Source organism: Festucalex cinctus, chromosome 6 (genome assembly GCF_051991245.1).
Source record: "Festucalex cinctus isolate MCC-2025b chromosome 6, RoL_Fcin_1.0, whole genome shotgun sequence".
Classification (NCBI taxonomy): Eukaryota; Metazoa; Chordata; class Actinopteri; order Syngnathiformes; family Syngnathidae; genus Festucalex; species Festucalex cinctus.
This window is the reverse complement of record NC_135416.1, coordinates 9893204-9918124: the sequence shown is the minus strand read 5'-3', so window position 1 is coordinate 9918124 and position 24921 is coordinate 9893204. Positions and strand designations below refer to the sequence as shown.

The following is a 24921-nucleotide window of genomic DNA, read 5'->3' as shown; positions in this document are numbered from 1 at the left end:
AACAACAACAAAAAATGTACACTTTCACAATAATGGGGATCCAAAACACAAATGGTAGCAAAAAAAAAAAAAAAAAAAAAAGAGAGATCAATAAATTATATATATATTTTATAATGGCACAATGTATTGTTTATTGTAGTTTTTTGTTTGCTACATTATTATATTAATTTACGAATACTGTTCACTCTAAAAACAGTTGGGTCAAAAATAACCCAATTTGGGTCAAAAAGGGGCTGACAGCTGTTGGGTAATTCATTTCACCCAATAAAGTTGGCTCAAATGTTTAACCCACAAAATAACCCAATTTTTGGGATTATAATTTTTCGAGTTGTTTTGTACAAAAACAAACCATTTAAAAAAAAAAAAAAACAATATTTTGGTTTTTGTACAAAACAACCGACAAAATTGGGTCGTTTAAATTTGTGTCAAATGAACAAAAATTGGTTATTCATGTTTTCACATTGTTTTGTGGTGTATCATTTGACACAACTTTGAGTAACGCATTTTTTGGGAGGTTACACGATTACACCCAATATTTTTGGGTTTTTGTACAAAACAACCCACAAAATTTGGATTATTTAAAGTTGGGTCAAATGAATAAAAATGGTTTATTCATGTTTTTCCATGTTGTTTTGTGGGGTATTCATTTGACACAACTTTGAGTAACTCATTTTTTGGGAGGTGACACCCAATATTTTGGTGGTTTTGTACAAAACAACCCACAAAATTGGGTTTATTTAAAGTTGGGTCAAATGAATAAAAATTGGTTATTCAGGTTTTTCTTGTTGTTTTATGGGGTATTCATTTGACACAATTTTGAGTAACTCATTTTTACACCCAATATTTTGGGGCTTTGTACAAAACAACCCACAAATTGGGTTATTTAAGGTTATGTCAAATTAATAACCCATTTTTATTTCATTTATTATTATTTCATTAATTTTGCGGGTACAAAATCCCCCAAATATTGGGTGTAACCTCCCCAAAAAATGAGTTACTCAAAGTTGTGTCAAATGAATACCCCGCAAAACAACCCATTATTTTGTGGTTTACAGTATTCAAAGTTGGGTCAAATGAATAAAAATGGGTTATTCATTTGACATAACTTTGAATAACCCATTAAACAACTGAATTTTGGAGATGACGTGACATTGACAATAAAGATGAATCTATCATCTCCTCAATTCCGGTGACCACACATGCCGTAGCGCCATCACAAGCGCGTTGAAACCTCCTCCGCGCTCTTCTCCTCGCGACCCGTCTCGCACTTGCACTCCTCCACCAGCATCACTCGCCGCTGGCGGACCTGGCCGCCGCACTGCAGGGGCACGTTGACGGCGTGCGCCTTGGAGGGGGCACAGCGGGAGCAGGGAGCGCGCTGGCGGGACCCCTTCCAGGCCGGGTCGACCTCGTCGGGGACGAACAGGGAGCTGCACTGGCCGAAACACAACTTGTTGTGTACGGTCACTGTGCTGCACCCCTCGGCGGTCACACGCTGGTTGGGGGGAGACACGCAGATCACAATCAGTATTATTTATTTAAAAAAACAACAACAATACCATTTCTTCAACACTATGCATTAAATACTTTGCACTTAAACACTAAGGTTGCAGCTAAGTGTATTATTTTAATATTTTACTAATCGGTGGAGAATTAAAAGGTTAAATTAATGTAAACAAATGTTCATTACAAAATGATTACCACAAGTATTACGATTTCCCCTCTTACATTTTACTACGATAACTACTATAACTTATTAACTTGTGTGACAATGATGAATGTTGTCATCAAAAGCAGTGATAACTTATTTTTATATGTGCTTGACATTAAATAAATGTATCTGTCCTATATAACAACAACAATAATAACAATAACAACAATAACAATAACAATAATAATAATAATAATTATTATTATTATTATTATTATTATTATTATTATATTAGGGATGTTCGTTTTTTTCCAGACCGATGCAAGTACTATGCCAAGTACTTGATACCACAAGTAGTTTTGATGTATGAAATCACCCCAACAATGAACTATAAATCTTGAATGAACTATTAATTTCCTTAAAATTACATGAATTAATGCCAATTTTGTATTCTTCTAATTTCTCATTTCAGCCACACTTGGCTGCCGCCACAAGTGCTGATATTTTAAAAAAAGCAGAACTCTCCTATCGCTAAATAACAATATGCAATGTTGATATATTTACTAATATTTATGAATTAAGGGTTACGTTAAAGGGATACTTTACTTATTTAGCCATTTTTGGCAGTCAAACATGAATATTTTGCCTATAATAAGTTTGATATTTTCATTATTTTTCATGTCCAATTAGTACCTTTAAAAACACATTTTGCAACTTGCTGTCGACTGAAAATGACATCACAATGGCTCAGGTAATCAATCACAGCTCAGTTTGTGAATGTCACATGACCAAACCTAGAAAACAGGTCATGCTGGACTAGTTGCCAACCAATCACAGGGTACAAACAAGCATTCATACTCACATTCAGACCTATGAACAATTTCGAGTCTTCAATGTATCTAACTGCATGTTTTTGGAATGAGGGAGGAAGAACGAGGAGAACATGCAAACGCCACTCAGGAAGGCAGGAACAGAGATTCAAACCCAGAACCTTAAGTGTGAGGCAGCTGTGCTAACCACGACTCCAGTTTTTAATTATGTCCTCTGGGGGGGAGTGTAGTGCACATTACCTGAACGAAAGGAACAGTAGCGCACGTCTGTTTGGCGTCCTTCAGGTTGTCAGGCAAAGCCACGGCCACCTTGCTTCCCTTATCGATGGCCCTCTGCCACATGTGCAGGCCTTGCCTCTTCTTGTGCTCCATCTCAACCGGTCTTTCGCCCTGCAGGTGGCGCAGCGGGCTCGCGGGGGCCTTCGGGACCGGGCCGGGCCGCCCGTGGGACAGGAAGGCGGGGAAGGGCGGTCTGGAGCTTCTGGCGGGGCTTCTCCTTCCGAAGAAGCCGGACTGGGCCAGAAGGCGGGGGTCCAGCTGGACCACTCTCACGGGGCCGGGTCCACCGCCGGACGACTCAAAGTCAGCTTTTGACACTTTGCGGATGTGCCCCAAAGTGTTGCGAGGGAAGGGGAAAGATGCTGCCCAAGTAGACAAAAAGACAACAATGATGAGATGAAACATCATGATTGAATTCACAAAATATAGTTTGAATGAACTACACTGAAGATGTTCGGGAAAAAAAAAAAAAAAAATCTAATGTGGTCCAAGGTACGCAAATGGTGACCTTGCTGTCAGTGCTGTGGCAAGGTTGTGGAAGGTGTGCTTTTATACACAATGATGGCTCTCACCTGCACTTTCAAGGAAGGAAGGTGTCACAATTCCCACGCAGCAGCAAACGTCACACTGAGCTTCAAAGGGATGTTTGCTCGACGGCAGTTTCATGACGACAAAAGAAAAATTATACAGCAAATAGCAAGACAAGTTAGGAGCGCTGTCGTTCAGAGCTGTAAATGTATGATTAGTTTTTTTACTTAAAAAAAATGTGATTCTTTAATCCATAAGACTCACTGTACACTGTTAAAAAAAAAAAAAAAACATAAAAAAGGTAATTTTCCGGCAGCTGGGGTGCTCGTAAAATACAACATATAACAGAAAATTACTTTAAAATAATTTAAATATTACTTTAAATTACTTTAAAATAAATAAATAAAAATAAGTAATGCCCCGGCAGCTGGGGCGCCAGAAAATAATGTAAAACAACAGAAAATTACCTTCTCGTAAAATTAAAAAAAAAAAAAAAAAAAAGTAAGTAAGTTTTCAGCAGCTGGGGTGCCAGAAAATTACTGAAAATTACTGTGAACTAACAGAAAATTAACTTCTCATAAAAAAAGAAAAAGAAAAAAAGTAACTTTTCAGCAGCTGGGGTGCCAGAAAATTACTCTGAAATAACAGAAAATAACTTTGTTCTATTAAAATATAAAATAAAAATGTAATTTTCTGTCCTTTCAAAATAAATGTTAAATGAATGCTACCATCTATAGGACATTACAGAAATTGTAGTTATTTTTACTTTTAAATAATTGACGATTCAGAAAGAAATTATGGTAATATTACAAATTTTCACTCTTAATTTTTCAATGTTTTAAAGTTGAATGTTACATTTTATTCCATTTAATAACAGACAAATATTTGTGAAATTACGAAACATTTGTGAATGTATTTTAGTATATGTATTTCTAATGGGGTGTTTTTGTAAAATAACTGAAATATTGTGTTATTACATTTAGTGATTTCATGTTACATTTGATATGTAAAATTAGAGTTTATTTTTGTAAATTAAATATTTTTAAAATGCAGGGAAAAAAAATTGTAAAATAAAAAGTAAAATTCTGTTATATTACAGTTTTTTTTTTTTAGTTTTTTTTTTTACAATAATTATGGCTTCTTCCTGATTAAATTTTGTTGTTAGTTGCAATAATGTAACAGAATATTTCTATATTGCATATTTGTTGTCCTGCATTATAAACGATCAGGGCCTTAACGTGCGGCGTCACGGCTCATCCGGTGTTCTCACGCTTTGAAGGCCGTAAAGCCATAATGACTTAATGTGACAGTCAAGTCCGCTCCTGCTCATTGATTCCCACAAGAGCAAGAACAAGCGCCAACATGAACTCCCATCATCATTCCAGTGTGGTCCACCTGCCGTGACCTGATCAAAGTTGCAATAGTTGCACTGTTTGACTTTCTCATGGAGGTCTACAGGTGTTAAGAGACACCACAAAAACTGCCACACGTCAGTGTGGTCCAGTTGGAAATGTTGGACACGAGGAAGAAAGAAAGAATGAGATTCGTTTTTCAAACGCTTAACAACGTTGTGTCCACTAGAGGGCACTGCAGAACAACGATCACAACCTTCCATATCTTCAATGAAAGAGTTCAATCAAAAGGTGGCGTTACAATAAATAATTCAATCTTTCTTTATTTTGAATTGTACTTTAAGGATACTTAATTCATTGAACAATTTTCAGCAGTGAAAAATTAATATTTTGTCCAGAATGAATTTGATAACTTCATTATTTTTCATGTACAATTAATACCGTTGAAAAGCAATTTTTGTACTTGCTGTCAACTGATGATGACATCACCTGTGTTGAGGAAGGAGATAACGACCAATAATGGCTCACCTGTTTTCTGGGTTTAGTCAGTAAACTGAGCCATGATTGGTCGTTACCTACTTCCTCAGAACAGGTGATGTCATCATCAGTTGACAGCAAGTACAAAAATTACTTTTTTAAAGGTATTAATATTGCATGAAAAATAATGAAGTTACCACATTAATTAGACAAAATATTTATTTTTTTACCGCTGAAAATGGCTCAATGAGTCAAGTATCCCTTTAATAGTGTCGATGAATTTTACTTTGTACTCTTAGTGGTCCCCATTTATTTTTGAAAGATCTAACAGTTTGATTGACAGTATTTAAAAAAATATGTTTCAGTAGTAAGTGTGAATAGTTTATTTTGATTATTTTAAATTGTGGCATTGAAATCATTAGTATTTTATTTTTCTACATGTCATTCCAAACTATATTTTTAGTACCCTACATATAAACGTTTTAGCGACATGATTCGACTGGTCGAAAACATCTTGACGCACGGCAGCTTATGCCCTCATTTCTAACACATGAGGCACATTAAGTAGGTGTGTCTATAATAAAGTTTTATAAGGAGAATTACAGAGTCCCATCTGCAATAATCTGCTGAATAAATTTCCCGAAAGCTGTGAGCTGTCAAGAGATTTAAAAGAAATACAGATGCTACAAAAACCACAAAGTGCATTGACTGTAGGAGCTTATGTGATAAACTAGAAGACATTCGAACCCACGAGATTTATCAGGGCCATAAAGCGAGTGACCTGCATTATGCAATGACCGTGACTCATATACTTTAGTACCGTTCACATGCTGTTTAAGTACTTCAAATGACTTTACATATTGCAGGTGTGTTGGGAAGGTTTTTGAAACTGAGAAAGCTAATGAAAGATGCTGCTGTTAATAATAATAATCATGGCAAGAGCAATAATAAAACAAAGCAAAATCACCAGTCAATGTGTAAACTGAACATGAATGTTCAACTTTATTTCTTCAAGTAATTAAATATAAAAATAAACTCATCATCATATTAGCAATGGCGTGTATGTGACATTTTTTTGTTCGTTTTTAGATTCTGTTTACATTACAAGTTTAACGATTCCACATGTACAATGCCATCTCCTGACAGTTATTGAAACATAAATAAATCACTGTCAATCACTGAGACACTCGAGAACCAGAAGGTCAGACAAGCTCCATTGGCTGCTGATTTTTGATAAAACACAGTTTTATGCCGGTTTTCGGCCGAACCATCTTTACTCACTGGAAACAGCTGACACGCTAAATTATCGTTTGTCTTTACAAAATAAAAACAGTGATCATCATGCTTTGTTGCCTATGTCCTTGTAGAGAACCATTGAAACCACCATGGCAGCAATCTGAAAAACAACAGCAACAATTTTTATCCATTGTAAGTATTAGGACTTGATAATATAAATGCTCGGTGGGCGTATGTTTTGTGCGCTAATAGAGAAAAACAAGTAGTTTGAATGGATGCATTATAATTATTATTATTATTTTTACCTCAAGAGCGGCGATTCCGAGAGCCACGCCGGCAATGATGGTGGAGTTTTCCTCAATGAACTGCAGCAGCTTGTCGAAGCAGCCGTCCACCATCTGGCGGGAGAGATGACAAGTTCTAGCAACCCATTGACACAAAGATGGACAAACTGCTAAATAAGTGACCGCCAAAGTACCTTCAGTTCTGAGGCGAGATGCGCGGCCGACTGGGTGCACGTTTCGCCGATGGACGTCCCGTTGCAACACTGGGATGGATAAACGCCTCCATTTTGGACGTTGAAGGGAGAGCCGTTGAAATCGGTGTAGTTCTTGTATCCACAGCACATGAACTGTGAATGTTAACAGACAATATCGCAATCATGACATAGTCGTCAAGTACAAATACTTGTCAGCTATATGTGTTTATTTATATTTCTGGCAATTTCCACTTTTACTGTACTACATTTCCAGAATAAAATGTATACTTTTACTCTGAAACATTTCCCCTAACCATCTACTCATGACTACAAAATAAAGTCATATTTGTTCATTGATGTAGTTGCTTGAACCACAGAGCACAAATGGAAGATTAGCTAACAATAAGAGGTAGAACCGATGCCGAATAGTTACGTAAACAAAATGGTGGTCCTACCCCCTCCATGGTGGAGTTCCACAGCGATGTCAGGCTCTCATCCCTTCCGTACTCGGTGACGAGGCTTTTCTTGACTTCGTCCTCGAGACTGTCAAAGACCGTCTCCGCCTGGAGACCATGGACAAGTTCTTGGAACGTCTTCCACGCACCTCAAGGTTTAGAACCGGTCGTCTGTACTTACCAGATCCTTGAAAACGAGCAGCATGATGGCGCCAGCGACCTCAATGAGGAATATGATCAGCACGATACTGAAGAACTGAAGGAGGAGAAAGGAAGTGAAGTGAAATTAATGTCAATCGTGAGTCCACGCAATTGCACTGATTGAGCAACATTACGGCCACATACTAATTTCGTAGCAACCACCACCTTTTAAGCTTAACAAACATTTTATATTTCTACCTACAACAGATTCGCCCAGAATTAGCCCTAATACATGTTTACTTGAACTGTACAAAAACATTATATTATATGAATAATTCACTAAAGGAGTACCTTCACTTAATTTGTATTGTCTTACACCATCCACCAAGAACAAGGAAGAAGCTTACAAACAAAAGAGCAAATGCACAAAAATAGGTTTTGTGACTTTTGCTAGGAAATTTCAGGTGCTTTTTTTACATTCCCTTTAACTGAGGAATAAATGGTACGGTCCTGTCTGTTAATTTGTAATGTCTTACACCAGCTTTCACAAACCAGGAAGTAGCCTGCTAACTAACAAATGAGCAACAAATAAAAATAAGGAGGTCGACCATTGTTTTACTTTGGTTGGAAATTCAGTTCCTTTTTTAGCATTTCCTTCAACTGAGAAATAAATGGTACAGTCCTATCTATTAATGTTTAGAGTCTTTCACGAACCAGGAAGTAGTCTACCAACTAACAAATGAGCTAACAAACAAAAATATGCAGGTCTACCATTGTTTTTCCACTTTTGTTAGAATTTCAGTTTCTTTTTAGCATTTCCTTCAATGCAGAAAAAAAATGTTAACGTCCTATCTGTTAATTTTTAATGTCTTACAATTATATCATTTATCATTAACCAGGAAGTAGCCTGCTAACTAACAAATGAGCCAATAAAAAATGACGGCTACCATTGATTTTCACATTTGTTAGAGAATTTTAGTTCCCTTTTTGCTTTCCCTTAAACCTATTAAAAGATTTTATAGTCCTATCTGTTAATTTCTAATGTCTGAAATCATCCTTCATGAACGAGGAAATAGCCTGCTAACTAAATCCGCCGACAAACGAAACGAGCTACAAAAAAGGAGTTTGTTGGAAGGCAAAGTGGAAGCGGAAGCTTAAGATATATTGTTTTTGCTTGAAACTACGTCGATCACTACATTCATGGTGTAAATTGTCATTCATTAAATCGTTTGTGTCCGGATATACTTGTCTTGCTGTATATCGAAGTTTTCAAGCTATCTTAGTTTGCTAGCTGCTAACAAACAAATTGATGCTCTGCCCTCCACTGCGGGGGGCACACTTAAACGTGACGTCACACTGGAAGGGTCTATTAGTAAATTAATCCTCCATGAACGGGTAAGAAGCCTGCTAACTCACAAACAGATGGACAACACACAATCTCTTAAACTTTTTTTTCCAGGGAAATTTACAATACAACTTTACCACAAGTCCAACATTCTAGCAATGTTGCCGGAAACAATCCCATTTAGCGGGAGTCAATTAATGAATAAATGGATGCTCACCGTCAACAGCATGCACCTGCTCTCCTTGACGGCGCCGCAGCAACCCAGGAAGCCGATGACCAGCAGCACGGCGCCCACGCCAATGAGCAGGTAGCCCACGTTGGCCACCTGGGACACCTCCTGCGGAAGGGACTCCACTTCATCCAGGATTCCCATGAGGGAATTGCTGTCCACTTTCACCCAGATGCCCACTCCCAAGATGGCAGCACCTGCTACCTGAAAAACCAGCATGCCGAATGAGGCAAAAGCACCATGAGGCACTAGCGACATATTAGCATCATTAGCTTAGCATGGACTAAATTTAACAAACATCTGTCATTGGTCATTTTGTTTTTGTTAAATGGATTAACTTGCTTTTAATTGTTGTGGTTAAAAATTATGCTAACTACAGTATAGTGAGGCATCAGTTAGCTTAGCTTATTTTAGCTACTTTATGTTGGGACTTTCTATTTTGTAAATAATATTAACAATATACAGTTATTTGATTTGGAATCTTTTTTTACATATCATCTGTCTACAAAAAAACTACACCTTTTGGGGTAAATCTTGCGCCGCAACCCAACACACAAAAATGTAGTCAGCGGCAGTCAGTCACTTTCCAGCCAATCAAAACCATCTGCCGCTTCCTGATGATATGTAAAGGTTTATAATCAACTTACGAAGATGGTGCCATTGAAGATGAACATCATCATTTTGAGGAAACCTGAGCAACACATCTTGGCGGATGTTTTCACACTGCAAAATAAATAAATAAATAAATTGTTAGTTGTGATGTAGTAAATTGTAAATGATACAGTACATGCATCCAGCATTATTCGGGGGTTTTCAGGTATTTTTAAAGACAAAAAACAAGTGACACTAATAAAAATAAATTTAAAAAAAATATTGCCGTTCATCTTCCTACTTCAAAAAAAGTTTGTTAGTCATCAGGAAGTGAACCAACTCAATAAACAGTAATATGGCGCCGGTAAATGCCCCAACATGAGACTGCATCGCCATTACTCACATTTGCTTTAGATACACATTAACCAGCCAAAATAGCAGATAGGGACCTCCTCTTTCGTTATCTTAAGTTTCAGTTGGAGCGGGGCTTCAAATTGTTGTGGATGTTTGTTTCGCCTCATCATACAGTTCATATAGCTACCGCACAAAAACTAATAATAAAGGAGACAGAAGACAAAAGATCAAAATGTGGGCCTATTCCTAATTGGAGCAATTTTGGGCCTCACTCAAACTTTAGAACAGTGATTCTCAAAGTGTGGTATACTCATGACATTAGTAGTGGTGGTACTTAGCCACTCAGGTGGAACACGAAAGAATCAGTGCCCAAACTTTTTAGTTCATTAAAGTACATTTTTCCTCTATTTAGGGGCAGAGTTAATGTCCAAACTGTGCCAAATGTTTCCATGACTTGCAATATAACTTTCATGAACTTTTAGACGAAATAATATTAGTCGTAAATTTTCGTCAAGAAAAACTAAACAAAAATATTTTCATCAACACACATTTTTCACTAGACTAAAACTCTCATTAATAAACAACAACTGGGACTAAATCAGTTTGGATTTTTGTCAACTAATGAAAACGAGAGGAAAATGTTCTTCACTTAATAAAAACTGGACTAAAATCTATGGACATTGTAGTTCATAAGCAAAGATGAGGCAAAAGTGATATAATTTTGTCAAATTTTGACACTGTGTCACTGTGACACAGAGTGTCAAATCTGCAGCTAATGAGTGCAACATCAAAAAACACATGGGACCAATTGGAGGTGGAGTCGCAGTGAAAGGTTTAAAATAAATAAATAAATAAATAAATAAATAACTAAATAAATAAATAAATAAATAAATGTAAAAAAAAAAGGAAAAAAAAGAGAGAAGTAAATTATAGTTCTAACATAAGATTAATCCAACGGCTAAAACGTTTCAAACAATAATGTTAATCCGACCGCTAACTAGCTTGTAGCATAACATCTAAGTAGCATAAGTAGCATAACCGCTAACTAGCTTGTAGCATGGAGCCATAGTAGCCACTTGTTGATATACTGTAATTGTGTTTGTAAAGTTGTTTTCCGTCCAAAAGATGAGATTTAAAAAAAAAAAATAATTTTTTTTATGTTAAATAGGTTTAGATCTGAAACGTTCAATATAATCTGTTGACAAAGAAAATTAACAGGTAAAATGATTGTCCTGACTAAAACTAGACTAGTTTTTTGTTGACTAAAACTAGATGAATAAAATTACAATTTCTTGGACTAAAATAAAGACTAAAATGCTAGATTAATAGTTGACTAAAAGCTGACTAAATAAAAATAGGATGAGGTTGACTAACTTTGATAAAAACTAACATGTGTGACTGAAACTGGACTAAAACTGAGACTAAATTTAAAAATAAGATTAACACGGTGGTAGTACATGGAGCGCTCATTATTTTTAGGTGGCACTTCATGCAAGATATTTGAGAACAACAACTTAAGAGCATGCGCAAGCACATGCAAGTCAGCTCACACCGACCTTCAACCTTTGTACGCATTATTATGAAATCAATTTTATTATTACTCGATTTGATTAAGACGTCGGCAGGACAAAGTGTCTTTTTTTCCAATCAGGAGTAATCTCGCAGATAAAAGATACTCTCATAAAAGTTGATAAAAACTTGTTGCCACGTAAGCAAGCTTTGCGATTGATTATTGGGTTCCATTTATTCGTTTGGCCTCAGATAACGTATGTCATCAATGACGAGTGAGAAGCGGTGGTCACCACGCAGGTAGCACACTGATGTCATAAAACACACCTTGTTCCTGACCTGACGCACCTTTGTTAGCCTCTGATCCCGGCATAAAAAACATTTACAGTTGGCTTTTTTTCTTCTTCTTTATTGGCTCTTTAACTGTCAGTGACATCAGCCACCTACTTGGCAAATTTGTTCGCAGACACAATAAAATATTTTCCATGTCGTCAGCATCGGAATTTGTTTGAAGGTAGCAGAAATGGGAAAATAACAGAAGCAAACATTCAAAAACAAATTTTCCCCCCTTAGTTTTTTTTTTTTTTTTTTATTGTGGAGGAAAAAAAGATTAATCATGGAATATTTCAAATTATTACAATGAAATTAACAAATATATTTTTTCCCCAAGAATAGCCATAATGTTACAAAAATAACATTCCAGAGTAAAGTCATAATATAATGAAAAACATTACCATGTTACAAAATATATTGTGAGAATAAGTCATGTTACAACAAAAGTTGTAAAATAATGAGAAAAAGTCATAAGTTAAAACAATATGATAATGTATGTTAATGTCCTAACAAATCATGTGATTTTCCTCTCTGCTGCTCACAAATGCTTAAGGGGATTATTTGTATGGAATCTATGGATGGTAATGATATTCTGTTATGTATTAACCAGCCATTTTTTTTTTATTATTCTCAATATATTTCCTTATTTTGAGTAAACCTCATTGGGAGCATCACAATACATAGAAGATAGTAGAAAACGATCATTTATTTCAGTAGTTCAATTAAACAATTCATACATAATTTCTGCATTAAACATCTTATTCTTTCATGTGCAATCTTAAAATTGTAGTAGTGAATTTTTGGGTTTACGATAATCAAAATTATACAAAAAATTTAATGTGGAATAAATCTAAAGCTTGATCTTTTACTTTTTGAATTGAACTACTCTAATAAATCAGCTATATTTCATCACTGTTTAATAAAAAAGCACGTACAGTATAACAATAAATAAATTTAAAATATATTACATTTCTATATATTATTTTGGTAGATTAAAAGACAAAGCAAATTGAAGGTTTGGAGTTTGTAATGGATGGAATACTTTAAATATATATATATATATATATATATATATATATATATATAATTGTTATAATTTCAAGATGTTGGCATAGTTCATCTAACAGTTTGCCAGTTTTTTTTTAAATTCAGTTACAATTAATAAATGAGACAATTACTGCCATATCTGACTTTTGAAGAAGAGAAAATACAATTTCTGAGCTCTGCCTGACAACTTAAACACATGTAACAGAGTTCATACCTGTGCAGCAGTAACTTGTGTGGATCAATCAGAAGTGTGCACCAAAAAGTTTCCGCGTTCCTTTATCTTCTCTCCGGCGTCACACACATAACCAGATAGGGGAGGAGAAGTCAGTTCATGCCCTGCACGTCGCTGACTTTTTTTTTTTTTTGTTTGGCAGATAAGCAGCATTTCCTGGTGGTCAAAGTCCCTTCAGACATGGCAACATTTACGACACAATCACAAACAGCTTTACAGCTGATGTAGGATAAAAATAGAAATATTGACTTACCAATGAAAGATTTCTTATCTGGAGCACGTCAACTGGGTCGCGTCAAAATCGAGGCCAATAAAATAAACACAGTACAGGAGACAAGATACTCCGTAATATACTGAAATAAGGTCAATAGCTACCGAAGCGTATTAAAAACTCGTTCTCTCTGACTAATGTTGGGGGTGGTACCTTTGTCTTTTTTGTGTATTTGTATTTGACATTTTCTGTTTTTCAAATTTTTTTGTTCTGTTTTACAGATTGTTTTCCTGACAAAAACAGTAGTGGGGGGGGTTATCAGAAAAACAGGAGGGAAAATTACTCTTAAAAAACAAAACAAAATAATTCAGTAGAACAGAGAAAAAAAATCACAAAAAAAATAGAAAAAAAATATCCTGAAAAACAGAGCTCGTTTTTCAGAGTATTTATTATATATTACTATTATTTTTTTAACCTCTGAACTCCAAGTGACTTGTTGCAGACTCGCTAATGGCGGACTTTATCGCATACCTCCAACGTACCTTCAAATATATGACGTACTGGCTAGTTAAGGTTAGGCATGTACCGTAATTAGTAACACGCACAGTATTGGTAAAGTGTTGTAAAATTCTTTTTTTTTTTTTTTTTTTTTCCTACTGTATACTATCATTCTAATGCAGTGTTTCTCAATTCCGGTCCTCAGGCCCCCCTATCCAGCCTGTTTTCCGTGTCTCCCTATTCCCAATGCAGTTGATTCCAATGACAGCTAATCAGCAAGATCTGGAGAAGCCTGATAACGATCCTCACCTGCGTTGGAATTGGGAAACATGGAAAACAGGCTGGCTAGGGGGGGCCTAAGGACCGGAATTGAGAAATACTGCTCTAATGTAAGCTAGGTTTATCGTTTTATGGCGCATATAAGTATACGAACATGTCAATCGATCGGCATGATTTTAGTAAGCTAAAAGTTAAGTTTCTACGGATGCGTATTGCATGCGGGGAAAAAAAGAATTTGATGCTCTGTTTTTCTGATTTTTTTTTTATATATATATTTTCCCCTTTTTTTGGTGTTTTTTGGATTTTTTTACGATAGGAAAAAAAGGTAAAAACAGAAAAATAAATATTCAGAAAAACAGAATAATAAATAATACTCAAAACAAAGCCCCCCCCCCAAAAAAAAAAAAAAAAATTATAAAAAAAAAAAAAATAGAAGAACGGGTGGTTATCCCCCCCCCCCCCCCCCCCCAAGTATTTAATGTTGGATTAAAATTAAAACAAGGAAGGACAATGTTGGACCAAGTTTTTAGGTGGGTGAAACCCAAAAAGCTCAGTCATTTTGGTAATAAATAAATACTACTGCAATATAGAACAAAAAACAAAAAAACTATTTTATTCCGAAACATAACATCAGACATGTTGCAAAGCGCCCTTTAAATCCCCCAAGTTGGAGGCAGAAATACAAGAAAAACTTGGCAAAAGAAATATTGTCTTGCCATTGACAATTTACTATCGAGGAAAAAACAAATAAACACTCCAAAACAATTAATTACATAGCAAAAGCCCGCCAAGTACCTTGACATCAGTTATGCAACTTCCTAACGCGGCCACAAGGGGGCAGCATAACACAAGTACTGTGATCGTCACTGCTCCCAGGTTTGGTCAATGTGTTTGCCTGCAACAGGTGCCTGCTTCCACACACACACACACAAACAAAATAATGATAAATAATAAAGTCGCAAGCTAAAAGGCACGTATTTGCAAAGTAGCTCTTTGGCATTTCAGTGTAACAGTCACATTTAAATGAGGCCCGATTGAGGACCGATAGGTCGACAAGCATAGTAATGTGTGTGTTTGTATGCGTGTGTCGGCCATCAGCATGCACAGCCCCCTTGGATGCCGCGGGGCGTGTCCTTAAGGCCGGCTCCCTTGTGATTGGCCGACGGAGAGACGTCACAGTTGATGTTGTCGTTCATCTTGTCGCAGATGACGTCCACCAGCTTGTCAAAAACCTGATTCACGTTGATGCATTCTTTGGCGCTGGCCTCGAAGAACTCAAAGCCTATGAGGGCCAGCAGTACATAATACGTGATAGTGAGTTAGTAGTTAGCATTTTAGCCAGTCACAGTAGGATTTTGAACTTCACTAACAGACATAAGATTGGTCTCCCCTAGTGCTACCTGTACTGAAGTTGCAAAATCGTTATTTTTATGGACGTAGGAAGGAATTCCTGTAATCCCCATTTATGACGTCATTGGGAAAAGCCCGAGATCAGCCTCCATTTCTTTTGTTAGATTTTAATTTACTGAACGATTTAGTAGTAGTGTAGTGATTTGTTTTTGACAATAAGGTTTGTATTTAACGTTCTACTAGTTTTGGTGTTCACTGCCGTTTTCCTCAGAAGTTGTCAGCTGTGTGATGCATCCTTTTTATCAGCTGGTTGTTCCTGGATGTTGGAACATCAGTTGATAAAAAGGACAACTTTGTGGGTTTCTAATCTATCAAAGTGATCTTGGTGTCATTGGAAAATTTATTTCATGCTTTTTCAGGCTAAATGCATTAAAGAAATACTCATGGAATAATAAACTCGGCAGGTGTTTGAAGTCAGCAAACTTGTGACTCCACTAGTGGAGTTCAAAACAAAAACGGTGTGTCAGCATTTAGCCGTTATGATGCATGGAAATGCAATAAATTGTATATTCTTAAATTTATTTTTTTCCACTTAATTCTTTAGCCTTTAAAAGTTTTACTTCTTGAAGCACATCGAGTTACCTCTTGTTTATGAAATGTGAAATATAAATAAATCTACATTGTCTTGCCTTAATTTATTTTAGCATATAAACATTCTGAAAATTAGTCTAAACAAAATGTTAATCCTTCTGAATCTGCCTTGACGTTCTTTTACTTAAAGCAGCTCAAACTAGAGTATGCTAACCGTTAGCATGCTAACATTTTATTCAGTCTGATCAGGCTTCTGAAACAGTACCTGACTACTAGACAAACACAAACCAATGTTAGCATTTTATGAGGTGTTAGTAGGATTAGCATGCTAACTTTTAGCTTCTTAGCATAAGATGCTCCTATATTTAGCCTACGAAGATTACTAGCATGCAAGCTGTTAGCATACAATTTATTCTTTCACACTTCATGCTGATTACTAGACAAACAAACAAAAATCTGACCTGAGAAGCGTGTGCATGTTTTCCTGCACTGACCTAGATCTGTAGCGAGTCTCTGACCATCTTCAGTGGAGACCTGCCTCTCTTCCTCCAAGTCCAATTTATTTCCAACCAGGACCACCTGGGCATTGTCCCACGAGTATGTCTTGATTTGCGTTCCCCTGAGTAACAAAAATACAAGTTTGTGTTGCGGCGGCAAAAGCCTCAATCGCACGAACTAGGAACTGATTACCAGTCTTGTACTGCCACGAAGGACTCCTGGCTTGTGATGTCATATATGAGGAGGAATCCCATGGCTCCTCTGTAGTAAGCTGTGGTGATGGTGCGGTAGCGCTCCTGACCCGCTGTGTCCTGGGAAACACAAGAGCGCCTTACGGGAAGCGTGGTAGAAACGAGTGGACGCAGATTGCGATCGGACGATTCCCGTGGAAAAATCCGTTATGGACATATGTCGTTCTGCAGCCAACTCAAGACCAATAACGCAGTACAGTCAATTATACGTGATGCCCAAAAACCAAACGCAAGATCACACTTTTTACGTTGCAATGCCTGCAACTTCTCATTTTGGTCTGCAGCAAGCCTTACTACAAGACTAAAGTTCAATCATTTTCAAATATTCATACTGCATGGCACAGACACCAAGAATGCACCCTAGGAGGCAGCCACAAACTTGTAATGAATAGCAAAATCGATAAAGACGTGGGGGCATCTAAGGACTTCAAAGTAGTCATTTACGTGCTTATTTATTTGCTCTATGGAAAGGTGGCTCAAGTTGTGATGTGAAGTGTAATTTATATGTACTGTATATTCTAATGTAGGGATAGACCAATAAGTGGTAACGGCCTTTTTAAAAATCTGATGGCCGATATAAGGTAAATCTAAAACCATTTTATGTTATTAAAAATTTCAGTTCACTATAAGAAATGCTACTGGCAAAAGAGGTTTCAATTGAACTTTTTAAGACGTACAATGGGAGCTCTCCTTGAACATTTTGTTAGAAATTTAAAAGGATGTCTATTGTCTAAGAAAAAAAAAAAAAAAAGTCTGAAAAATTGTTCAATAAATTTTCTTTAAGACATGAAGACATTACAACAGGGTCAAGATTGACATTTGTATTTAAAAAAAAAAAAAAAAATGTGCCAATACTTAGAAATTTAAAAGGGTGTCCATTGTCCAAGATAAAAAAAATAATTTAAAAAAAAAATCTACGTTTTGAAAAGTCTGGGAATTTTTTTTTTTATAAATGTGCTTTAAGGCTTTAATGCTTTAATATGCTTTAATGCTTTAAGACATTACAACAGGGTCAAGATTGACATTTGTATTTAAAAAAAAAATGTGGCAAAACTTAGAAATTTAAAAGGGTGTCTAATGCTCAAGATAAAAAAAAAGTAATACTTTAAAAAATTCTACATTTTGAAGTCTGAAAAATTGTAAACTTGCTTTAAGACATTACAACAGGGTCAAGATTGATATTTGTATTTAAAATTTTTTATTATTATACTGTCAGTTGACAACCAATCACGGCTCTGCTTCAGAAAACAGCTTGTTTCTTCGAGACAGGAAGTAAGTATATTTGTCATTGCTGTTCTACTTTTTAGCAGCGTAGTACTGCTGAACTATAAATATTTAAAACAGAAGCTAAATAATAGAAGTTGTTGACGGATGTTGGCAGGCAAATGAAAAAGCATCACGGTAGCCTGGGCGATCCCCACAAGGAAACGTGAATGATTGACTTTGGAGACGAGTAAATCTCTCCAAACAGGAGACAGTGTTGCACCACCCAAAGCACACCAGGATATACTTTTTTTTTTTTTTTTTTTTTTGAAGCGCAATAATAAGTTGTGAAGGTGTACTGTTTGTCTTCTTTATGCGTAGTCTGCTGGGGAACTTGAATCATCATATAACGCTTCACGCGGCGGCACAGCAGATTTTAAAACAGATGAATTTAATATGCTGTTCCATTATGAAAAGTAATGCTAATGTTGTGGAGCAGAATGTAACAAAACTGAGCGGTTTCAGCGCTCCCGTGGAAGCCATTGTAACAGAATTTGATCATTGCTCCTGATGTGCGCGGAGTGCTTACTAGCGGAATACATTCCAACAAGGGTGGGGGGGGGGGGGGTGGATGTATTGCTTTCATCTCGCAGGAGTGCTGTGAGTGAGCCGAGTCTTGTCCTGGTGGGTGTCGGGCTGCATCGTAAGCACAGTGGGCCCCCGCCCGCTCAATGCCATGCATATTTCATGAAGTGTACTGTCTGGGGAGCGTGTTAAACATCAACTAGCATTAACGCCGCCGCGTGAGAAATGACTTGATGCCACATGCACGGTAGCCAGGCGGAGGCCAAACGGAGTTTTGGGGGGGCGACAATGGTCTCCAAGCCTCCGGGCTGCACACTAGAACCTTTTAACCTCAGCTTTTATTGGTTTAAGTCAATTTACAGCACTGACATTTAAGAGGCTATACTTTTTTTTTTTCCCTAATAATTTTGTTGATTTATTATCTGTCAAACCTGTTTTCCCTGCGGTGCTATTTATTTTAGCCTCTACACAGTAGAAACAAGATGAACTCCGCACCACGTATTATTGGCTTGAATTGTCCCAAATCTTTTCAAAATGACACCTTTGCTGGAGGCTAACGATTCATCTTTCACTTCATTTCTTAAACAAATCTTGATGACATTTTGGTCCTTTTTCGTTTATTTTCATCAAATCCCTGATGACTGTCAACGAGCATGCGGGCCACAGAAATTATACAATTTTACCAAAATAAAGTTGTAAAAAGTTATTGTTATTTATTACTATTATTACTATTCTCATTACATTTAATTTTTTCCTCTTAAGTTAAGATGCCAGTATAGCTCATGTCGAAAAACTTTGCAACCAGATGGACTTGGTTTAAGTCCTGCAACAGATTTTAAATAAAAAAAAAAAAAAAAAAAGCAACTACAACAGAGATGCTATTCCGCATCTTGACTACTGCCAGGGCCCTTGAGCAATTCCTAAAAAGTAAGACATTTTTCTTGGAAGTTTCTGAATTTATTCTCGTAATGATATACTTTTTCTTCTCCTAACTTTTACATTTCCGACTTTTTTCTTGAACATTTAAATTTTCTCCCATAATTTTATTATTTTGTACTTGAAACTTTTTTTTTTTTTTTTTGAAAAATACCTTTTTTTTCTTTTAATGTTGTAACCTATTTCATCCTAATTTTACGAATTAAGTCTCATGAGTAAACAACTTTGTTCTCGAAAATTAAAATATTTTCTTGGAATTTTATGACTCATAACTTAACATATGATGTTGAAACACAAATATGGAGAGTAGTTTCAGACTCACTGTGATATTCTTTAAATTGAAATTAAAAAAAAGCCTTTACAAAGCATCTTACAGTCTTGCTATGTATGTGATGGCGGAACACTGGCATGATTCATCTGATAAATTTGGGATTTTTCATTTTTTGTTTGAAGAGTTTAATTTTACATTGTGGCTAAAAAAAAAAAAAAAAAAAAGTAGGGTTATTTGGAAGTTCATAATCACAAGTTAAACAAGGCCAATAGTAGCCCACAGTTTGAGAACAAATGTGGTAAAAGTTTGTTTATTCAAATCTTTTTCTTTTTTTTTTTAAACAAATGTTTAGGAAGAAAAAGTGGTGTTAAATAAAATCTACATTATGCATCTGCATGTATATTTTTTATTTTTGCTTTTATGCCCTTAAATGCACCATATTTTGTCTTCTGTAATGTTGTATTTTTATTGCGTTTCATTGCCGGAGTGAATTGCCAGCATGCGTCTTCACGGTGCACTGGGGAGATGTAGTGAAGTCTACAGTATGTTGCTTCAGGTTTCTTTTAAATATTCATAAAGAGATCATAACTTCAATAAAGCTCCAGGGGTGTGAACACAAAGATTAGCAAATGTAAAGACCAATAAACATACATAAATAACACTTTAAGTGCTCTGTGCGCAGCCATTTTAGTAACCTAAGTATCTTTCCAGAGCCAGTATTCTTAAAATAATTAATAAATATAAAATGTAAAAGTACTGTTATAGTATCATTTAAACTTACTTATTTAATATACATGCTCACTACTCGCAAAAAGTTTGGGATATTGAGCTTGTGGGTGAAATTTCAGGTCGAACGCACCTAAAGGACACCCAGATAATTTGCCGCGTATAGTCAACGCTGAATCAGCAGCGCCCCTGCTGGTTGGAGACTAGTGGTGCGTTCCATTTTGCATTATAGCATTCATCATTTCCCCAAAACAAACGGACTTTTTGACAGATCGATGTAAAGACTGTCTGTTCCGCCTCACCCAGATCTGCAGCTTGATGCGCTTGTCGTTCCTGTAGATGGTCTTGACTTTGAAGTCGATGCCCACCGTGCTGACGAAGGCTGACGTGAACGAGTCGTCCGTGTAGCGGAACAGGAAGGACGTCTTCCCCACGCTGCTGTTTCCGATGATCAGCAGCTTGAACATGTAGTCGAAGTTCTGGTCTGCCGCGTCACTCTCCTCTCGGCCCGGCCCCGAATCGCTGGCTGACGCCATCTGTCAAAGCGGGAGACGGAGAGGAAAGACGCTCGTCAGGGAAAGCGGCGACCGACATCAGGATGTAGGATGTGCGATGACGTGGCCTGTAGCAATAGTAAGTACAAACATGTTATCATAAGCCGTGTTTGCTAGTCAAGGTGAGTCAAGAGCTCCACTGGCTCATCGTGTTCTTGGCAGACAATTGACAAATTCTTTCATCTCATGTTATTTGGTCATTATTCATCATTTGCTTGGATTTGGCATGCATGTCAGGAGAAGACAATAAAAGCAAACATCATCATGCTGTCAATACCATTTTCACATTGTATGATGCCGATATTTGGCATTTTCACAGGCCGATAATGTTGGTATCTTACTGAGCAGTGAACGCTTGCGAACGTAGAGAATTTAGGGTTTTCATAAGGATTTGTAAGATGTTCACAGATATTTCGAGCATATTCAAACAATTTTTCATTGTTTGCGAAGATCTTTTGAAACCTTTTACGAACCCTGACAAAAACACCAAATAGAGATCCGGACATCACGCGACTATTTCTCTGAACACGCCCCCCCGTGGTACGAAAGTAGTGACGCAGCATTAACCCCTGGACATTATCTTATTTTGAAATGACTTGGTCAGAACCATCAAAAGCCGAAAACCGGTCACAATAACGCCGAAGGGTTTTTAAGGAACTACAATGGAGAGGAGGAGGATTAAAACTAGCGTTTATCCGTTAACTTTCCTCCGAAGAGCATTGACAGTTACTTAACAGTTACTCTCCTGCCACCTGGTGGTCATTTTAATATTGTAATAACTACCATTGCTTTAAGAAACCTCTTCAGGTCAAAGACTGAATCAAAGCCTTCTGCATAAATAAATAAATAAATAAATAAATAAAATAAAATAAAATAAAATAAAAAAAACACACAAAATGTTTTTGGGACAATGGCAATATTTAAAATAGAATGTTTTTATACATTTTTGGGAGCAAAAGAAATAACTATACAATCAAACTACATCTACACGACTAACTGATTCAGTAATTGACACACCTGATGTGAAGTGATCTCTACACAAGCATTGAGGAGGATCCCAAATTTTCCGTCGTCTTGTTTACCCTTTTTTTTTGCTGCTGTGATCTGTTGGTTATGCATCGATTCCTCTTTTGTTAGTTAGGAAGAATGAGTGATCCTTTTTTTTTCCCATCTTCTCGTTGCGGCAGCTGGTCCACAACAGCTGTCAATAATTGTTCAAGTGTGGCGTTTGCGCTTAGCCAAAGTGGCAGACGTGTTTTCTATGCTGCCAAAATGGCTGCGCCAACGCCTATTCTGAGACGTGTGACGTCAACATCCGTATCTCTATTAGCTACATTCACTTTTCATTTATGGATGTATTTAAATTTTCACTTTAGAAAAATGATGCCGACACTGGGAACTCCCTACACTTTTTATTTTTAAAAATAAAAAATAAAAAAAATTAAGAAATTGTGTATTTTGGAAAACTTTATTTACAGCAGAAAACTGTAGGGAGCTATTTACTTGCTAAGTTTTTAATTTAGCTTAACACATGCTGCGGACCCTGGGAGCTCCTTAAAATTTTTGAAATATCGGTTATTGGTCTCCTTTACTAATAATCCGTATCGGCCTATCACTAGATGACATGAAGCAAATCAACATTCTCAACCAAGTTTGAATTACAGTATATTTTCGTTGTTGTCGCTGTAATGAAGTTGGAATGCACATATTCCTCCATCTGATAACTTGCTGTGATCCCGGCCGAGAAGGCCCGTGATGACACCGTAAAGGATTTCAGCCGCTCTACAATTCAAGTTAACGCTCACCCGTCAGAAATCCATCCCCCGGGTAATAGCCGAGTAAATGGTAAACGGAAGTGTTGCTTTAAAAACACTCCATCTTGGCTTGTCACATGAACGGCCATGAATCACGGCCTGGCCCGTGCCCCGCCCACCATCCCTCTCTATCCGTCGCCCGAGACTCCTGCTGGTCATTTCTCAACACGGCCTCCAAAGCTTATGGCGGCGGTCGATGCTGAGCGCTGCGCGTCTCATCCATCATCACCCACTCGTTCATCTTCAGCCATTCACCGTCTCCCAGCATCATCAGGATGCTGAAGCGTGCATTCGTCCTCACGTCCACCCACCATCCCCTCTCGCTCACTCGTTGTCTGGGGACCTGCCTGATCAGCATTACCGCTCCCACCGACATAAAGAAGGTCTGGCTCAGCAACACACACAAAAAAACATACAAATGTTGCTACGCATTATTGAGTTTTACAAAGTGTCGGGTTGAAACAGGAAATGTAGAGGATTTAGATCAGAGGTGTCAATCTTCAAAGTCCACGGTTTTAGTTTTAGTATTTGTCTTTCTTTTGGGATGGCTGCGGACAAACTCACAATGCGAATTATTATGCTAATGACAACATTTTCTATTGCTTTGGCTCCATCTAAAAAGCCCAGTTTGAATGTTTAAATGCAACTTGAAGTTGTGTTTGTACCACGCTTGTTTATTTATTTATTTATTTATTTAACTGACAGCCAGAAGCTGAGCTGCACTGAGTTTGTTTATGGACTAGGTATGTGGCTAGAGGGCAGTGCAGCTCCACGTCAGTTTTGAAATGAAGTCAAGAAAAATGTATGACAAGGTGTTCACAGGCCACATAGATTGATGTGGAGTCCTGGATCGGGCCGCGAGCCTGGAGTTTGAGACTCATGATTAAGATGTTGTTGACAAGTTTTAAGTACTTGTGACAAGCCTGCATGTCACGTGGGGACATGACACTTGTCGACGATTAATTCAATTATCCACACGCGCATTTTGAGATTCACAGGCGACATGAGCAGGTTTCACCTTCACCAAACTACTTTTGTTGTTGCTGTTTTTTGGAGCACGACGTCGGTACCTTAGCTGAGTTCGCTCCCTCCGTTACGCGTCGTCCTCTGCCTCCAGATGGGGATTGTTATGCGTTGCTCCAGGATCTGTGCATGTGTTCACCGCCGTGAAGTCAACTGTGCGGAGTGGTCAAGTGCGCTCTTGTGAAGACAAAACGCTTCCGGTCTTGTTTTTCGAAGTAAGACCGTAATTGAACTTGGAAGAATTGGTTGTGAAACGAGAGCGAGAAATAAATGAACGTGATGTGAATTGATTGATGGAGTAACATGATGCGTCATTCGAGGCTTTAAGTTTTCAGTTAGTTATAAGCGAACTGCGCATTAAGTTTGCGCATGCGCGAGGGAAAAAAACGAGGCTACCAACTACCCTATCAATTTGAATGGCGGAGAGCAGAGTGGTGACAATCTTTGCGTAACTGTACACTTTAAAGCTTGAAAGTCAACTTCCCCGGTGTCAGTTTACCACATGCCATGCATGTTAATAAAAACAGCAACTTTCCAGCGGTTGAAACGTTTCTATCAGAGCCAATTCCAAGATGCAAGGGCACTTTGATTTTTTTTTTTTTTTTTTTTTAACTCTAACTTATTAGACACGGAAAAACCCATCAAACAATTATACGTTGTTTTTATATTGTGGTTATTTTGAAAAACTGATATTTTCACAATTCAGATCTTGACACTAAGCAGAAAGCGATGTAGAACATTTTTGTTTCTCAAAATGAATAACCTTTATTCTACATATTGTAAGGAAGAGAAATTGTTACTGTTTTAGCTGTGAATTTATTTTTATTTGTCTTTGCCCGTCGAAAAGTTTATTATTAGTAGTAGTGGTGGTAGTCCCGACTCCCCATTACTCACATCCCTTCTCCTTTTGACAGCTACACTTCTAACAATGCCCACCTTAAATATAGCATTGCAATCCATGTCCAGTTATTTTTAGTATGTCCCGACCCGAGAGCTGCTAAAATTAAAAAAAAAAAATGTAAAAATGTATGGTGGGCCACAAATGGCCCCCGGCGGGGGCCGTA

The 24921-nt window shown here is 37.2% G+C and overlaps 3 protein-coding genes across 6 annotated transcripts; all 3 read right to left on the bottom strand.

The window, feature by feature from the left end:
- Nucleotides 1-1213: 1213 nt before the first annotated feature.
- On the bottom strand, nucleotides 1214-3426 carry dand5 (DAN domain family, member 5). Its single transcript, XM_077523651.1, has 3 exons — nucleotides 3333-3426; nucleotides 2722-3122; nucleotides 1214-1495 (listed from the first exon to the last, which is right to left on the bottom strand). The coding sequence occupies exons 1-3, from the start codon at nucleotides 3424-3426 to the stop codon at nucleotides 1214-1216; spliced, it is 777 nt and encodes a 258-aa protein (XP_077379777.1).
- A 2661-nt stretch (nucleotides 3427-6087) lies between these two features.
- Nucleotides 6088-13431, bottom strand: tspan34a (tetraspanin 34a). 2 transcript variants are annotated; one of them, XM_077524703.1, is made up of 8 exons: nucleotides 13050-13431; nucleotides 9649-9724; nucleotides 8990-9205; nucleotides 7468-7542; nucleotides 7287-7394; nucleotides 6832-6984; nucleotides 6659-6751; nucleotides 6088-6513 (listed from the first exon to the last, which is right to left on the bottom strand). In XM_077524703.1, the coding sequence occupies exons 2-8, from the start codon at nucleotides 9703-9705 to the stop codon at nucleotides 6457-6459; spliced, it is 759 nt and encodes a 252-aa protein (XP_077380829.1). In that variant the 5' UTR covers nucleotides 9706-9724; nucleotides 13050-13431; the 3' UTR covers nucleotides 6088-6456. The 2 variants fall into 2 exon arrangements, with proteins under 2 accessions (XP_077380829.1, XP_077380830.1); XM_077524704.1 differs by lacking the exons at nucleotides 9649-9724; nucleotides 13050-13431 and adding an exon at nucleotides 9521-9594.
- A 1211-nt stretch (nucleotides 13432-14642) lies between these two features.
- On the bottom strand, nucleotides 14643-24356 carry rab3da (RAB3D, member RAS oncogene family, a). 3 transcript variants are annotated; one of them, XM_077524799.1, is made up of 5 exons: nucleotides 23905-24356; nucleotides 20769-21002; nucleotides 16687-16805; nucleotides 16491-16615; nucleotides 14643-15337 (listed from the first exon to the last, which is right to left on the bottom strand). In XM_077524799.1, the coding sequence occupies exons 2-5, from the start codon at nucleotides 21000-21002 to the stop codon at nucleotides 15150-15152; spliced, it is 666 nt and encodes a 221-aa protein (XP_077380925.1). In that variant the 5' UTR covers nucleotides 23905-24356; the 3' UTR covers nucleotides 14643-15149. The 3 variants fall into 3 exon arrangements, with proteins under 3 accessions (XP_077380925.1, XP_077380924.1, XP_077380926.1); XM_077524798.1 differs by lacking the exon at nucleotides 23905-24356 and adding an exon at nucleotides 22038-22232; XM_077524800.1 differs by lacking the exon at nucleotides 23905-24356 and adding an exon at nucleotides 22038-22122 and having other exon boundaries at nucleotides 20769-21088.
- Between the last annotated feature and the right edge of the window lie 565 nt (nucleotides 24357-24921).

What these genes read in the sequence shown, in the direction of transcription:
- rab3da (XM_077524798.1), bottom strand. Translation starts at nt 22,139, where the DNA reads ATGCATAACCAACAGATCACAGCAGCAAAAAAAAAGGGTAAACAAGAC. An exon ending in TAGAGATCACTTCACATCAG is followed by an intron (nt 21,003 to 22,037) that starts GTGTGTCAATTA and finishes CCGCTTTGACAG; the next exon opens with ATGGCGTCAGCCAGCGATTC. An exon ending in GAGACTCGCTACAGATCTAG is followed by an intron (nt 15,338 to 16,490) that starts GTCAGTGCAGGA and finishes TGGCCCTCATAG; the next exon opens with GCTTTGAGTTCTTCGAGGCC.
- dand5 (XM_077523651.1), bottom strand. Translation starts at nt 3,426, where the DNA reads ATGAAACTGCCGTCGAGCAAACATCCCTTTGAAGCTCAGTGTGACGTT. An exon ending in TTCCTTCCTTGAAAGTGCAG is followed by an intron (nt 3,123 to 3,332) that starts GTGAGAGCCATC and finishes CTACTTGGGCAG; the next exon opens with CATCTTTCCCCTTCCCTCGC. An exon ending in CTACTGTTCCTTTCGTTCAG is followed by an intron (nt 1,496 to 2,721) that starts GTAATGTGCACT and finishes CCCCCCAACCAG; the next exon opens with CGTGTGACCGCCGAGGGGTG.
- tspan34a (XM_077524703.1), bottom strand. Translation starts at nt 9,705, where the DNA reads ATGTGTTGCTCAGGTTTCCTCAAAATGATGATGTTCATCTTCAATGGC. An exon ending in GCAGGTGCATGCTGTTGACG is followed by an intron (nt 7,543 to 8,989) that starts GTGAGCATCCAT and finishes CTCCTCCTTCAG; the next exon opens with TTCTTCAGTATCGTGCTGAT. An exon ending in ATCTCGCCTCAGAACTGAAG is followed by an intron (nt 6,752 to 6,831) that starts GTACTTTGGCGG and finishes CTCTCCCGCCAG; the next exon opens with ATGGTGGACGGCTGCTTCGA.